At 45.8% G+C, this 13,786-nt stretch overlaps 1 protein-coding gene across 1 annotated transcript in view; it reads left to right on the top strand.

Annotated features, from left to right (window-relative positions):
* Positions 1-13,786, top strand: part of GPAT4 (glycerol-3-phosphate acyltransferase 4) — a 36,109-nt gene that overhangs the window by 17,867 nt on the left and 4,456 nt on the right. Inside the window, exons 3-12 of the mRNA XM_030312571.2 lie at positions 2,655-2,724; positions 2,886-3,186; positions 3,991-4,065; positions 4,818-4,907; positions 5,091-5,184; positions 5,794-5,909; positions 6,998-7,053; positions 7,602-7,687; positions 12,043-12,171; positions 12,259-12,338. Coding sequence (XP_030168431.1) covers positions 2,655-2,724; positions 2,886-3,186; positions 3,991-4,065; positions 4,818-4,907; positions 5,091-5,184; positions 5,794-5,909; positions 6,998-7,053; positions 7,602-7,687; positions 12,043-12,171; positions 12,259-12,338 — 1,097 coding nt within the window. The remainder of the gene's footprint in view (positions 1-2,654; positions 2,725-2,885; positions 3,187-3,990; positions 4,066-4,817; positions 4,908-5,090; positions 5,185-5,793; positions 5,910-6,997; positions 7,054-7,601; positions 7,688-12,042; positions 12,172-12,258; positions 12,339-13,786) is intronic.

The raw sequence follows: 13,786 nt of genomic DNA, 5'->3' as shown, positions 1-13,786 counted from the left end.
CTGGTTTTTCTAAGGGCCTCATTCTTTGGATATATATGTGGAAAAATGCAGTGGGGGCTGACTGCTGAGATTAGTGTTGCTAAGACTATTAGACGTTACTTGTGATTAATTCCTAAATTGTAGCATTCGGTAGAAGGAGCAACTAGCAAAAATGCACCAGTGAACTGTCTGCCTTTTTAGGGACTGGGCCTGCACCTCCTCACCTGCCAAGGTCTGCCTTGGGTTTAATGTTACCTGAGCGTGTGGCATTGTTAATGCCCTCACATGGTCTCTTCTCTGGGAGAAGCTGAGAAGGGAATGATTTGGTAATCTGATACTGAGTAGCACGGTAGATGGCATCTCACATCAGGGGAAGGAGAGGAGGTTCATAGGAATGAACTCTGAACCTAGGATTCTCCGTTTTATTCTGGGTCTCTGAACACTGTACTTCTTTAATAAGGTGACAGCTCATAGAAGCCAGATGTGTGGTTGTCAGACATTGCTCCTGTGCGTCACCCCTTACATTCAGTCTTCTGCACCAGGCTGACGCAGTCCAGTTCACAGATTGGCCCACTTCATGACAGGCTTTTCGCTGCCGACAACCAGGTTCCTCTAGCCCTGCCCTCCTTCCTCCTACTCTTGTGACTGCACAGTTCCCTTCTAAACCCAGAAGCATTTTGTAATGTACCTGAAGTGTGACAAAGCAAAGCTACAGGTACAAAGCAGGAGGGCAAGGCGATATTTAGGACAGCTCTGTGATAGAGCTGGGAGACATAGAGTCTCATTTGACCCGTACCTTTCCCATTAAAACACCACAGAAATCTTGAATTTTGCATAGTGAAGCAGTCCTCACAGACTTCAATTCTAGTGCTCAAGAGGCTTGATGTCGTATATTACCTGCCTGTTGCAACCTTGTCTAAATACCAAAGTTGTCCTATAGAACCAAGTTTTTCTGATTCTATGTTTGCTGTACTCATGCAGTCTTGACCAAAATGGAAAAGCCTAAATTCTGGTTGAGCAACCTGTGTCTGTATATGTCAGGCTTGTTCTAAGCTCTCTTGCCCCTATTCGCCTCCTCCCTAGATGGACTTCACAGGTGGAATCCCCCTTCCTCCATTTTAGGAGCTTCATTTACATTTTCTTCTAGAAAAGATCATCCATGCGTAGATCCAGAAAACATCAGTGCTAATTAAATACCTGATGTATAGAAAATGGGTAATGTGGGTTTTCTTGCCTTAGACCCCTCTTTGAGTGGGTGACTCTAAGCTGTCTGTTTAAGAAATTTCCACATGAGGTCAGATCACCGAAGAAACTCGTGTCCTGCCTTTGGCTCTGCTAGACCGTGCGGCACAGCCTTCCTACTACGCGTGGCTCTGCCAGCAGAGTCCGCACCAGGCGCTGTAGGCCGTGTGGGTTTTGCTGTGTCACAGAACGATAGCTTGCGTAACTGAGGAAACTGAAGTTTGAAAAGACACCTTTTAAAATATCTGTTCTATTTCTTTGGTCATGGGCATAGCTTTCTGTGTAGCACTAACATTCCAGGCAGGGAGAGTGAGCTTGTTGCCACTTCTCGTTATGAGGGTGGCAGGAGAGACCCTGGCTCGCTGACTTTGGCTAGATGGATGTTAAAGAAGGGAGGCTCTAGGAAGAGGCTTCTTTTCTAGATCGTTTCTGGAATCCGCTATTATTTCAGTAGCAACGAGGACAGTTAGGGTGGTCTGCAGTTTCCCAACCTCTGTCATATACCTGATCTCATCTGATCCCAGTGACCCTATGAAGCAGGAGGCTGACATCCTATCAGTCCTATTTTGTAGATGGAAAAGAGTGTGGAGTGAGGTGATTAAAGGACTTAGCAGAGGTGTCAAACTAGATTTTCTTTAAACCTCCAAGCAGTGTTGTTTTTGTTGTTGTTTTTAATGTATATTTATGTATTTTGAGAGAGAGAGGGAGGAGCAGAGAGAGAGGAGAGAGAGAGAATCCCAAGCAGGCTCCACACTGTTAACAGGGGGCCCGACATGGGGCTCGAACTCACATCATGACTCGAGCCGAAATCAAGAGTTGGTCACTTAACTGACTGAGCCACCCAAGCGCCCCTCCAAATGGTGTTTTTGTGTGATTTTGTTTAATACTAAACCACTCTCAGGCCCTTCTATGTCAGGTCTTGGGTTCCTTCTATTAAAAGGCTACTTAGAGGTGGATGGACAGTCTAGACATACAGATTTTTTTAATATTCAAAAACTAAAACTGTGGCTTTTGGAATAATTTGGGAGGTAGGTAGCATCAGGTGGTAGGCAGTCGCTTAAAGGATGCTTGATTTTGCTGTTTGTGAATAGCTGCTGTTTGGCAGTGACGAGGAAATGCAAGAGGTCTGTGTACCAGCAGTTGGTGAATTCTTTCAGTATCCTGGAGACAAAGATTCAGAGAGAACCTAGGCCTGAGAAACAGACCCAGGTGTCCTCAGGCCTTTGCTATAGATAACTTAACTTTTGTCTCCTTGTTATCAAGGAGGGGCCTGCTCTAGAAGAAGAAGGCTTTGACTTTCCTTATAGAGCGGGTGCTTCCTCAGCCACAGTCCCATCTCAGGTGACCAGGATGGGGACTTTCCGGGATGGAAATGGCGGCATTCACTGTGTGAAGAAGGGTCTCATTCCTTGTGTTGCCATTTCCCCCCACAGTGGGCCACCTTGAGAATGGAGAGAGGCGCCAAGGAAAAGAACCACCAACTTTACAAGCCCTATACGAATGGTAAGCCTGGCTCTCACTCCTTATCCCAAACCGTCTATGTTCCTGAGTGGTTGTAATTCCACACATACTCTTCACTGTATCAGAGGGAGGATGTGGACTCTGAATGTTTTTAACGTGCTGCCTCCCAACATGCTGCTTGACAGGGGTGTTCTCTTTTGCAGGAATCATTGCAAAAGATCCCACTTCGCTGGAAGAAGAGATCAAAGAAATCCGCCGAAGTGGTAGTAGTAAGGCTCTGGATAATACTCCAGAGTTTGAGCTCTCTGACATCTTCTACTTTTGCCGGAAAGGAATGGAGACCATTATGGATGATGAGGTGACAAAGAGATTCTCAGCAGAGGAATTGGAGTCCTGGAACCTGCTGAGCAGAACCAACTATAACTTCCAGTACATCAGCCTTCGGCTCACGGTCTTATGGGGATTAGGAGTGCTGATTCGATATTGCTTCCTTCTGCCACTCAGGTGAGGGCAGGCCTCATGGGGACAAAAGGCCTGAGCCGCTGCCTCTAAGCCCGAGGCGTGACTGACCTACCTGGGTCGCCCTGCTTTGCTTTCCCGTTTTAGAAAGGATCATGGTATGATTCTGTCACTGGCCAGTCCGTCCGACCCTTGGAAGGGTACACTGGTGATTATCCTTTAGAGGCCCTTGGATTCTCTGCATATCAGACAGAAATAGTTGGGTTTCTTAAAATCAAACTGCTCGCCTACGTGGCCTAAACACAGGGCCAGGGAACGTGGTGTACTCTGATTACTGCTCCCTGGGCACAGCCAATTCTTTCCTATAAGCGTGCCTCTCTAATACAGAGGCAACATTGATCTCTCCGTTTTTCTGTACCGTGTACTATTCTGAGTACGCCTTGCTGGCTCCTGGTACCTTCGGGCTCTACTTCCTGTTGCTCTACAGAGAAGCTGTGCTTCTGCCAGGGTGCAGAGCCAAAGGGAAGGGTAAGACAGCAGGACAGCAGGTGCCTGAGGGCACAGCAGCCAACAGTGGGCTTTTCCATCGTCGTTCTGGCAGCCTGATGCCTGAGGAGGTCGTGTCAGCTGAGAGCCAAATCCACAGTTCACTGGCAGCTTGGAATTCAGATGCTCTCTGGTGATGATAGGCCTGCTCACTTTTCTAGATGGAGCTCTTATCTAGATGGGTCCTGGCTGATCAGGTCTTGGGGGTGGTTTTGTGATGCCCACTTTCATTTTCACAGTCTTGATTCTGTCCTTAGTGCAAGGATTTGTGTGCTGAGTTCTCATGGGTCTTCTTCTTTACAGGATAGCTCTTGCTTTCACTGGGATTAGCCTTCTGGTGGTAGGCACAACCGTGGTGGGATACCTGCCAAACGGGAGGTGAGTCCATGTCCACAAATGGTGGCTCCAGCCAGGCCACTCCTTTGGGGACAGCCACATCCATAGCATCTTCGATAGATAAGATAAGCCAGTGATAACAGTGGCATCAGCATGAAGGTTGTGGGGTTTTTTTGTTTTTTTTCACCAGTCTTGATCTGTGACTGTGTTCTTTTGCCCTCTGACACACTCTGGGAAGAGTGTTGAAGGGAGGAACCTCACAGCCGTGGAGTTCAGTGCCAGCAGATTTTACAGCACATTGTTTACTTTTGAGCATTCTGCTGTGTTGATAAATTGGTAAGAGGATAAGAAATATAGGTAGGGCTTTTTCGTGTTGTTGTTTTGTTTTTTTTTTTTTTTTTTAAGAGAAATTTGTTTCATCTGAAAGTTCGAGAGCTGGCTCTCTTCTTCCCTGGGCTGGTGAGGTCAGACCCTCTGTCTTTGCCCTGCCTCTAGGTGTTGGCTGGGAAGGAAGAGAATTGAGGAGACTCACCTGTGGTGGACATTTGAGAGCTATAAATTCTAAACCCATTAACTTAGGTGAATTTAAGCAATTCTCCTCATTTCTTTGTGTCCTCATATGCAGGCATAAAGACACTATTACATTGTAGTTTTATCATATCCACCAATATTTATAAAAATACTTAGCAGTCATAAAGGACTGTAGGCAGTGATAATTACATTGTTAGAGTCAGTAACTTTCCTGCCTTCCCATGCGTAAAATAAAAACAAAAATCTTTGTCCTGTTGTATCAGGTTTAAGGAGTTCCTGAGTAAACATGTTCACTTAATGTGTTACCGGATCTGCGTGCGAGCCCTGACAGCCATCATTACCTACCATGACAGGTGAGGTCACTTGGTATGATGTGGAGGGAAATGTCACTGGCAAAACACAACCTACCTGCAGCCGGCCCGCGGGGGGCTCTTCTGAGCTCTCAGAGCTGATGGAGCTGGTGAGGAGGGGGCAGCAGGCTCCACATGAATGATTTCCCATGAATTTTTGTTGCTTTGCATATGTTTTAAACACAGGGAAAACAGGCCTCGAAACGGTGGCATCTGCGTGGCCAATCACACCTCTCCCATTGATGTCATCATTTTGGCCAGTGATGGCTACTATGCCATGGTAAGACCTTTTTCTGTTGCTTTCTTGGGCAAGTAAGAACTTTAGAATGCTCAGGGCTAGGACGCTTCTGGTCCCTTCATAGAGCTCTTACCTAAGGGTGTAAACATGGAGCCATGTTTTTACATGTGGGCCCCAACGTAGATTGTAGCCTTTGTTTCTATTGCTTTGAGAACTCCTCGGTACTTTGATAGGAAGTATTCTGAGCAGAGTAACTGAGTGCGGTTGGAGATTAGACTTTGGATGTTTAGGTAGACCACGGAAAGGGGGGAAGGACAGGGAAGGATTTGAAAGGACTGGGTTCAAGGGCATTGGACAATCTACCCAGGGAAAGCATTTTTACACAAGGTATTGCTCAGCTCCATTAGTTCTTTTTAGGGCTTTCAGCTGTGTTTTCAATTACATATTTTTGCTTTGGCTGATTAAAAGGCGAATGTAAGATTCAAGGAGTCTAACAATGGTGTCTTTATAGTGAGAAACGTGTTGATCAATAAAATGTTAGAGGGTGAGAGGTTGCGGTACTTTCCTTTTGGGATCTGGGGCTTTCTCCACAGAGTGGGGGATTTGTGTGAGGATGGTTTCACTCCCAGTTATTCCTTTGTGTGAGGTTAGGTGGGTCAAGTGCACGGGGGACTCATGGGTGTGATTCAGAGAGCCATGGTGAAGGCCTGCCCGCACGTCTGGTTCGAGCGTTCTGAAGTGAAAGATCGCCACCTGGTGGCTAAAAGGTAAATCAATGAAATGCCATTGCTCCGTGAGACCAGTTAGAATGTATGCATTTTAGGGGTAGTTATCCCTCCACAGTGGAATTACAGTGTCTTCTACACTGAGCCTAGACTGCTTTCATAGTAAAACATTTTTTTCCCTAAAATACGGAATATAAGAAGTATAGAAAGCCTAGTATCATTTGTCAAGTTAGTAACGTCTATTAATTAACCTTTTTTATTCCCTGTGATAAACGTATGAACTTTAAAAAAAAAATTTTTTAATGTTTATTCATTTTTTGAGAGACAGAGACAGAGCATGAGAAAGGGAAGGGCAGAGAAAGAGGGAAACACAGAATCCAAAGCAGGCTCTGTGCTGACAGCTCAGAGCCCAATGCGGGGTTCCAACCCACCAACTATAAGATCATGACCTGAGCGGAAGTCAGACACTTAACCAACTGAGCCACCCAGGTGCCCCTAAACATATGAACTTTTAACGCTATCTGAAATCTCAAGGTGAATTCATTATCACAAATAAAAACCAACTTAAGGCAATGGAACCAAGTGCTTCTCTGTTTTCAAGTTTGAAAGAAAGGTAGATGTGGTGTAAGCAATGGTGAGAGCTTTGCAGGGAATGGAGAGCAGCAAGACTCAGGTGAGGCGGTATTCCACAGGGCAAATGGACCTGCCATTGGACTCCCTTTACCGCATCTCTCAGGGATGGTATAAAGCCAGGTGGACTGTAGGTCCAACCCAGCATGGCTGTTAGGAAGTCCAGAAGTCCAGTAACAGGTGTTTATTGAGGGTGCTGTCCTCAAGGCCCTGTGGCAGGCACATTCTTTTAGTAGCCCCAAGTTTGAGCAGTGTCCTCTACATAGATGTTAAGACTGCATTCGATAGTTGTAGGAGTTAAATAGTAGTCATCTGATTTTCTGTGTCTTCATAAGTTTTGTCTTTATACAATTTAGACTGTGGGTCTGTAAAAGATAGTCGTATTTGTTAACTCATATACGACATCCCCTGTGACATCTGCATAGGTTGTTTTATAAGTGCATTTGGTGATGATGGACATAAGGCTGTCTGAACCTTTGTTCTATTTGTCTCTTCTAAAGACTGACTGAGCATGTGCAGGATAAAAGCAAGCTACCCATCCTCATCTTCCCAGAGGGTAAGAAGGGGTCGATCACTGCAAAGAGTTTCTGGGTGGGGAGGGTGGGAAGGCCATGCAGGATGATGACTCTGCTGTCACCCCAGACCAAGTCCCCCAACCCTTGCAGGGGTTCTCTGTTTTCACTGAATAATGTTTGGTTCCCCTCAAAATTTGTTGTGGGACTGAACACTCAGGAAAGTTCAGAATTTGGACTGAGGGCCATAGTGTGACCTTTCCCAATGCAGGAATCCCCTCTATAGTATTGTCAGTGGGATCTCAGCTTCATGTAGATTCTTACTGAGACCTCCCAAGTCCACTGAGTGGCTCTGGCCTTTTATCTAATCAGGGTGTGTTAATTGGGAAAATGATCTTGTACTAGAGTAAGAAACAGTACAGTGTCTTGCTTATCCCTTTTAGGTGTTCATCCATAAGCTATGGAGATGACAGATTTATCCTGTTTGAAAAGCCATTAGAAGAGGTTTTATTATTGTATTTAGTCCTTAAACTCCTAGTCTCTGAGGTAAAGGACCGAAAGAAATAGCATTTTACTCTCTTCTGCGTTTTAGGAACCTGCATCAATAATACATCAGTGATGATGTTCAAAAAAGGAAGTTTTGAGATTGGAGCCACAGTTTACCCTGTTGCTATCAAGGTACAAGCAAGACCTCTGAGGGGACATGTGGTTGTTACCGCAGATGCCATGAATGGGACACAGCAAGAGAAAGGGGAGGAAGAAGCTGGTGTCACTGGTTCGTGGGTTGATCCTCCAGTGGAGCAGCTTGGGCTTGGCTAGTGTGGGTAGAGTATGCTGGAGGAGGAGACCATGGAATTGTTCACAGTCTCCAGCCCATTAGAAGGGGCAGGGAGGGGCTGAATGAGGAACAGCCAATTGGAGCCCACACCTCGCTGCCACCACCAGATTCAGGAGGTGGGGGACCCTTCACAAGCTTTGCTTGTCGCCACCCTCCCCCCCCACTTATCACATCTTTCTTCCTAAACCTACCCAGAATGCAAGGTACTCCACTCGAAGAGGAGGCTTGCCGCAGGGAGTTGAGGGTGTGGCCCGGCTGGATTTGTACAGTTGGTGGAGAGGCCAACACGGATGGCTACAGATGTGTTCTTAACACTGAAGGAAGAGACAGCTCCACAGCTTGGGCTGTGGTGTCATTTTCTGTACCAGGAACAGCTTATGAAAATGAAATGCACCCAAAGAGCTCGTCTAGGCTGCTCCCCCACCTTGCGGGTGCTTGTACCTCTAACTGCTCAGACTTACCTGGGAGGATAGAATTCAGTCAGTTTCTCTTTTTTCTCCTTCCTGCCCCCCCATCACGTCCATCTGATTTTGTAAATACTTACATTGTACTATTTCTAAAAGAATACTATGGTTTCTAAACACCACAGGCTGTTGTCAGTATGTTTAAAGTATTGACGTTGAAATCTCAGATCAGGGTGAAACAATGAGTAAATCTGTGTCAGTTATACTTAGAATTTAGTCTCTATACTTTTGCAAGGGTCTGCTTGTTGTGTGCAGAGCATTCTTTTGAAAGAATCACTGTCACTTTGCCAGCACAGCTCGTGCAGTTGAGGAAGAGGGGTTTCTCCTGGGTAAGCGAACACTCACCAGCCCTCCCCTTGACTAGGGAGGCAGAGCTCCAGTGCAGGAATGGCACATGAACAGTGGCTGTAGGGTAACTAACTAACTGATCCATGGGTCAGGGCTGCATAAGCCACCTGTTGAGGGTGCTGTCTCTGGGAACTCAAGAAAGAAAACAGTCCATTAGCTGTGTCTGCTATGAGGAAGAACCTGGGGAGCCGTGTTTGTGTCATGTGCATGCCGTCCTGCATTTGAATGTACTAGGGATCCTGGGCTGCTCTGTACATGCTCGTAAGAAACAAATTCCTAGAGGAGGCCCTTCCTCACTGTCCCTGCTCACTCCGGAACGTCGGTTCTTTACAGCTGCATCAACATCACCTGGGAGGACCGGGAAAATGCAGATTGCTGGGTGTTTCTGAACTTGCATTTCTAACCCATTCTGGGTGCTGCTGATGCGCTGGTTTGGGAACCCTGCTGCGGAGCAGTGGTTCTTAACAAGTTTGGGTACCTGGACCCTTTGGGCAGTTATGGCTATTCTCCAAAGAAAAAGGCATGTAAATTTAAAAAAAAAATTTTTTTTTTAACGTTTATTTTTTGAGAGAGCACAAATGGGGCAGGGGCAGAGAGAGGGGGACAGAGGATCCAAAGCGGGCTCTGTGCAGACAGCAGCGAGCCCAGTGTAGGGCTCGAACCCACGAACTGCAAGATCATGACCCAAGCTGAAGTCGGACACTTAACCGACTGGGTCACTCAGGTGCCCCAAAAGGCATGTAAATTTTACATATAATTTCATTCACTCCCCAAATTTATTAACAAACACTTATGATTAAAAACTTCTGCTTGGGGTGCCTGAGTCCTTTGAGCATCCGACTTGATTTTGGCTTAGGTCATGAACTCAGGTTTGTGGGATGGATCCCCCATGTTGGGCTCCCCACTGAGCGTAGAGCCTGTTTAAGATTCTCTCTTCCTCTGCCCCTCTCCAACTCAAGCTTTCTTCCTCTCTCAAATAAAAGAAAAAACAGAAAAAAAAAAACCTTTTGCTCTAAAACTTTGCTAGTTGTTATAAAGCCTTCATTGGTAATCAAATTTGGACAATCTTAGCAATTTCAAGACTCTTACTACATTTGCACCAAGATTAAACCATTATTTGACTTTGAGAAATTTATTACTATTTTGAGTTTTTGCTTTGTTTTTCTCTCAACAGTGTCTGCCCAGCATGGAACAGAAAATCAACTCTAAACAAAGTGCTGGCACACATAACATCAACTATTTTATCCATATAGTGCTTATAAAATGTAACACCACTTTCTTCAAAACATAAACATTAGCTTCTCTTTTTTTCTTTTTTTAAAAACTTATTTATATTCAAGTTAGTTAATATACAGTGTAGTATTGGTTTCAGGAGTAGAACCCAGTGACTCATCACTTCCATGTAACACCCAGTGCTCATCCCAACAAGTGCCCTCCTTAATGCCCATCAGCTCTTTAGCCCATCCCCCACCACCACCCCGCCAGCAACCCTCAGTTTTTGTTCTCTGTATTTAAGAGTCTCTTATTTTTCCTCTCTCTCTGTTTTTATCTTATTTTTCCTTCCCTTCCCTGTGTTCATCTGGTATGTTTCTTAAATTCCAAACATGAATGAAACCATATGCTATTTGTCTTTTCTCTGACTTATTTTGCTTAGAATAATACCCTCTAATTCCATCCACAATGTTGCAGGTTAGCAAGATTTCATTCTTTTTGATTGCAAGGAGTACCCCATTATATGTATACACCACATCTTCTTCATCCATTTATCTGTCGAAGGACATTTGGGCTCTTTCCTTAATTTGGCTCTTGGTGATAGTGCTGCAGAGAGATTCTAACAGGGGTTTGTAACTCTTTCTGTTTATAAATTGCAAGCCATAAGTAATAGATCAGGGATGGCCATACAAAGGGATGCCAGTTTCAAATGGAGGAAAAAATTATGCTTGAACAGTTTCGTTTCTCTGTGCAGTTTTTCAACATTAGCTTCTATTTAAAACTCGTTCTTCTCCTTTATTTCCCTTTGCTATTATACTATAAACTCACAAAGCTTTCTATAAATTTGAATTTCTTAGTTGAGTCTGTAATTTAATCTAAATGTCTTCCTTCCTGTAGTCAGGTCCACAACTAGGCATAATTATCCAATTTCTGTTCTGAGAATCATAAAGTGGCTTGGAGAGCCTTAAAAAAGATTGTGTAGTCCAAATCCTGCCCCAGCCTGTCAAGTGCCTTAGTCTCCACAGCGTCCCTGCTGGTGTTCCTTCTCGAGCTTCTGCAGAGAAAGGGCATTTCTGACACAGTGGCAGCTAGGTCCTGTGGGAGAACTCTTGAGATTCTGCCTCTTTCTAATTTTCCCCATTCTGGTCCCCGTCTTTGCACTATAATTACAGTCTGGTGTCATGTCTGTGAGAGCCCTTCAGACACGTGCTGGCAGTTGCAGGACACTCGGTTCGGTCATTGTCTTCAAAGACTGTGTTCCTTTTGCTGCTTCAATAGCTTGCACAGCTCTCCCAACCCTGCTTACCTGCTGCTTAAATTCTTCTGTTGGTGAGACTGCGGGTCATGGTGTCAGCCACTTTTCCCACAAGATACCACTGGAGTACAGCCTTACCTCCACTAGAGTCATTGGCAAAAGAAAGTCTCTGTTGAGCCTGCCGCTTGGCAGGGAGGGCAGCACGCATGTGGTGGCCTCGTGAGCCATCGCACCCCTGTTCCCTCTAGAATGCTGGCGATGTGATCAGAGCAGAGCCTCCCGCTTAAACAGATCGTTAGCTTTGTTAGAGGTATAATTACAGAAGCATAATGTAAGCTTTGTAATTGTCTTCTCCTTGGTCCGGAGCACCAGAAATGATCTTGAAAACTTGGCAATGATGTGAGAAGGTATCTCTGTTTGAGTGAGGCACATGTAGAAGCATTGAGGAGTGAAGGACACCATTGTTGGAGATAGGGTTTGTGAGCGGGTGCGGGATGGCAGGGGCAAGGATGGTGGGATGTCGGTAATGGTTGAATCTGGGGAGTGGAGATATGGGAGTGTCTAATCCTCTTCTCTGGTTTTGGATCTGCTTAAACATGTTAATAACTACATACACCCATGAATGAGTAAAACCTGAAATGGATCAAAGAGAAGGAGGACGTTTGTTGGGGGAAGGCGGTTCAGGGAGTCCTCCCTAATGATCCACAGCAAAATCTGAGTCAGTCAGGGGGTTCGTGTTGCTAAAGGTCATAGTGCCCAGGTGTAGAATCATTTCAGAAGTGTTCATGGAGGGGTCTGAGTGTGGCTTTCTGGTACTGATACTGCCCCAGGTGATGTATTCACAAAAGTTGCTGTTGACAACCCACCTCGTTTGAACTACTGACTTCTTACCATCCAATTTTCCACTCTTTTTCAGTATGACCCTCAGTTTGGTGATGCCTTCTGGAACAGCAGCAAATATGGGATGGTAACGTACCTGCTGAGAATGATGACCAGCTGGGCCATTGTCTGCAGTGTTTGGTACCTGCCTCCCATGACCAGAGAGGTGGGTCCCCACACCATGCAGAAGTCTTCACTTCTATCTGTGTGACATCAGCCTGTGTTGAGTGGTCTCATTTATTCTTTCTCACAGACTGATGAAGATGCCGTCCAGTTTGCAAATAGGGTGAAATCGGCCATTGCCAGGCAGGGAGGGCTCGTGGACCTGCTTTGGTGAGTCAGAGCCGGGTTTTATCAGCTGAGTGTAGCAGGATGGGAATTTCTGAAGCAGAAGCTGAATTGCTGACTCCATTTACAAAGAATCCACCTTCTCCCTGTTGTAGAGAATTCAGCATGTCAGCCTTGGAGAGTGAACAGTTTGACTCCTTTCTCCTGGTGTCAATTCAGAAGTAGTCCATGCCGCCCTAACTTTGGGGAACACAGCCCAGCATGACTAGACTGAAGCAGTCGATTCTGTGTACCTTCTGGGTTTGTATTAGTCTACCAGAACACCAGGCAGTCCTGGTCCTTCAGAAGGGCCGGCCTGATGCTGGTCTGGAAACTTCATAGAAGCACTAGGCTCTCTGATCTTGTACATTTGGCAAAACTGGACTATCCTTGGAAAGACAGAAGTTTCCTTTATTGTATTTGGCTTGTTACCTATTAGAGCAGCAGTTGGCAAACTTTCTCTGTAGAGTCAGTAAATTTTTTACTTTGTGGATCATGTGGTCTCCATAGTAACAGCTTAAGTGTGCCATCGTAGTGTGGCAGCGATCAGAGACTGTGTGAACAAAGGAGCATGCCTGTGTTCCAGTAAGACTTTATCAGGACAGTTACCAGGCTGCATTCGGCCCACGGGCCATAGTTGTGGACCCTTACGCCAGAATATGCGATAGTTAGCCTCCAAATTACAGGACTGTGATCGGGAGGAATGCTGGTTCAGGGAAATCATTCCATGCCCTAGGACCCTTTGTTTTAAGCACAAGGGTGAGTTCTATAGGGCATTTGACTAAAGTGGGCATTACGGAGAAAGAATGTAGAAATTCAAATTTGATACTGACATGTGGATTCTTAGGTGATGGCATGGCTCTCAGGTATGGCCTTTTAAAAATTGCTTCCCTTATCGAACACTCCTCATCAGCCAGACGCTGTGCTGAGGCTGCTCTAGGTGCCGAGCTCACTCCGTCCTCACAGCAGGTGCCTGCAGTATGAGCATTGTTACTCCCATCTTACAAACAGGACACCCGCACTCAGAGAGGTCAGGTAACCATTTTCAGAGTCACAGAGCAAGCAGTGGAGCCAGACTTTGAACTCCGGTCTGACAGGCTGCTGGAGCTGGAGTGTTTGCCACTGCCCGCATGCCCTGTCCGCGAGGCCTAAGAACGACCAGCGTGACTGCCTTTGCCATGGCTTGTAAAGGGGCAGCAGATGGTAAGGGCATCAGCGTAAGGTCCGTCCTGACTTTCTCTGCCACGGCCACCTCCATAACTCAAAGGGGAAAAAAGCTGTAGTGGAAAGCCTGAAGGTGGACTTGGGCTTCCGTTAGTTGTTGAAGGTGAGAGATGCTCCTTCTAGGGTGTAGGCAAGCAGTTGGGGTGACGAATGGAAGTGGGACTTTGAAGAACCAAATCCAAGTATAGGGAATTGATTGGGAGATATTGGAGGGCGGTGCCAGGGTCATC

Source organism: Lynx canadensis, chromosome B1, assembly GCF_007474595.2.
Source record: "Lynx canadensis isolate LIC74 chromosome B1, mLynCan4.pri.v2, whole genome shotgun sequence".
In the NCBI taxonomy this organism is placed as follows: Eukaryota; Metazoa; Chordata; class Mammalia; order Carnivora; family Felidae; genus Lynx; species Lynx canadensis.
Note: the sequence above shows the minus strand (reverse complement) of the source record. Positions and strands in the feature narration are given on the sequence as shown.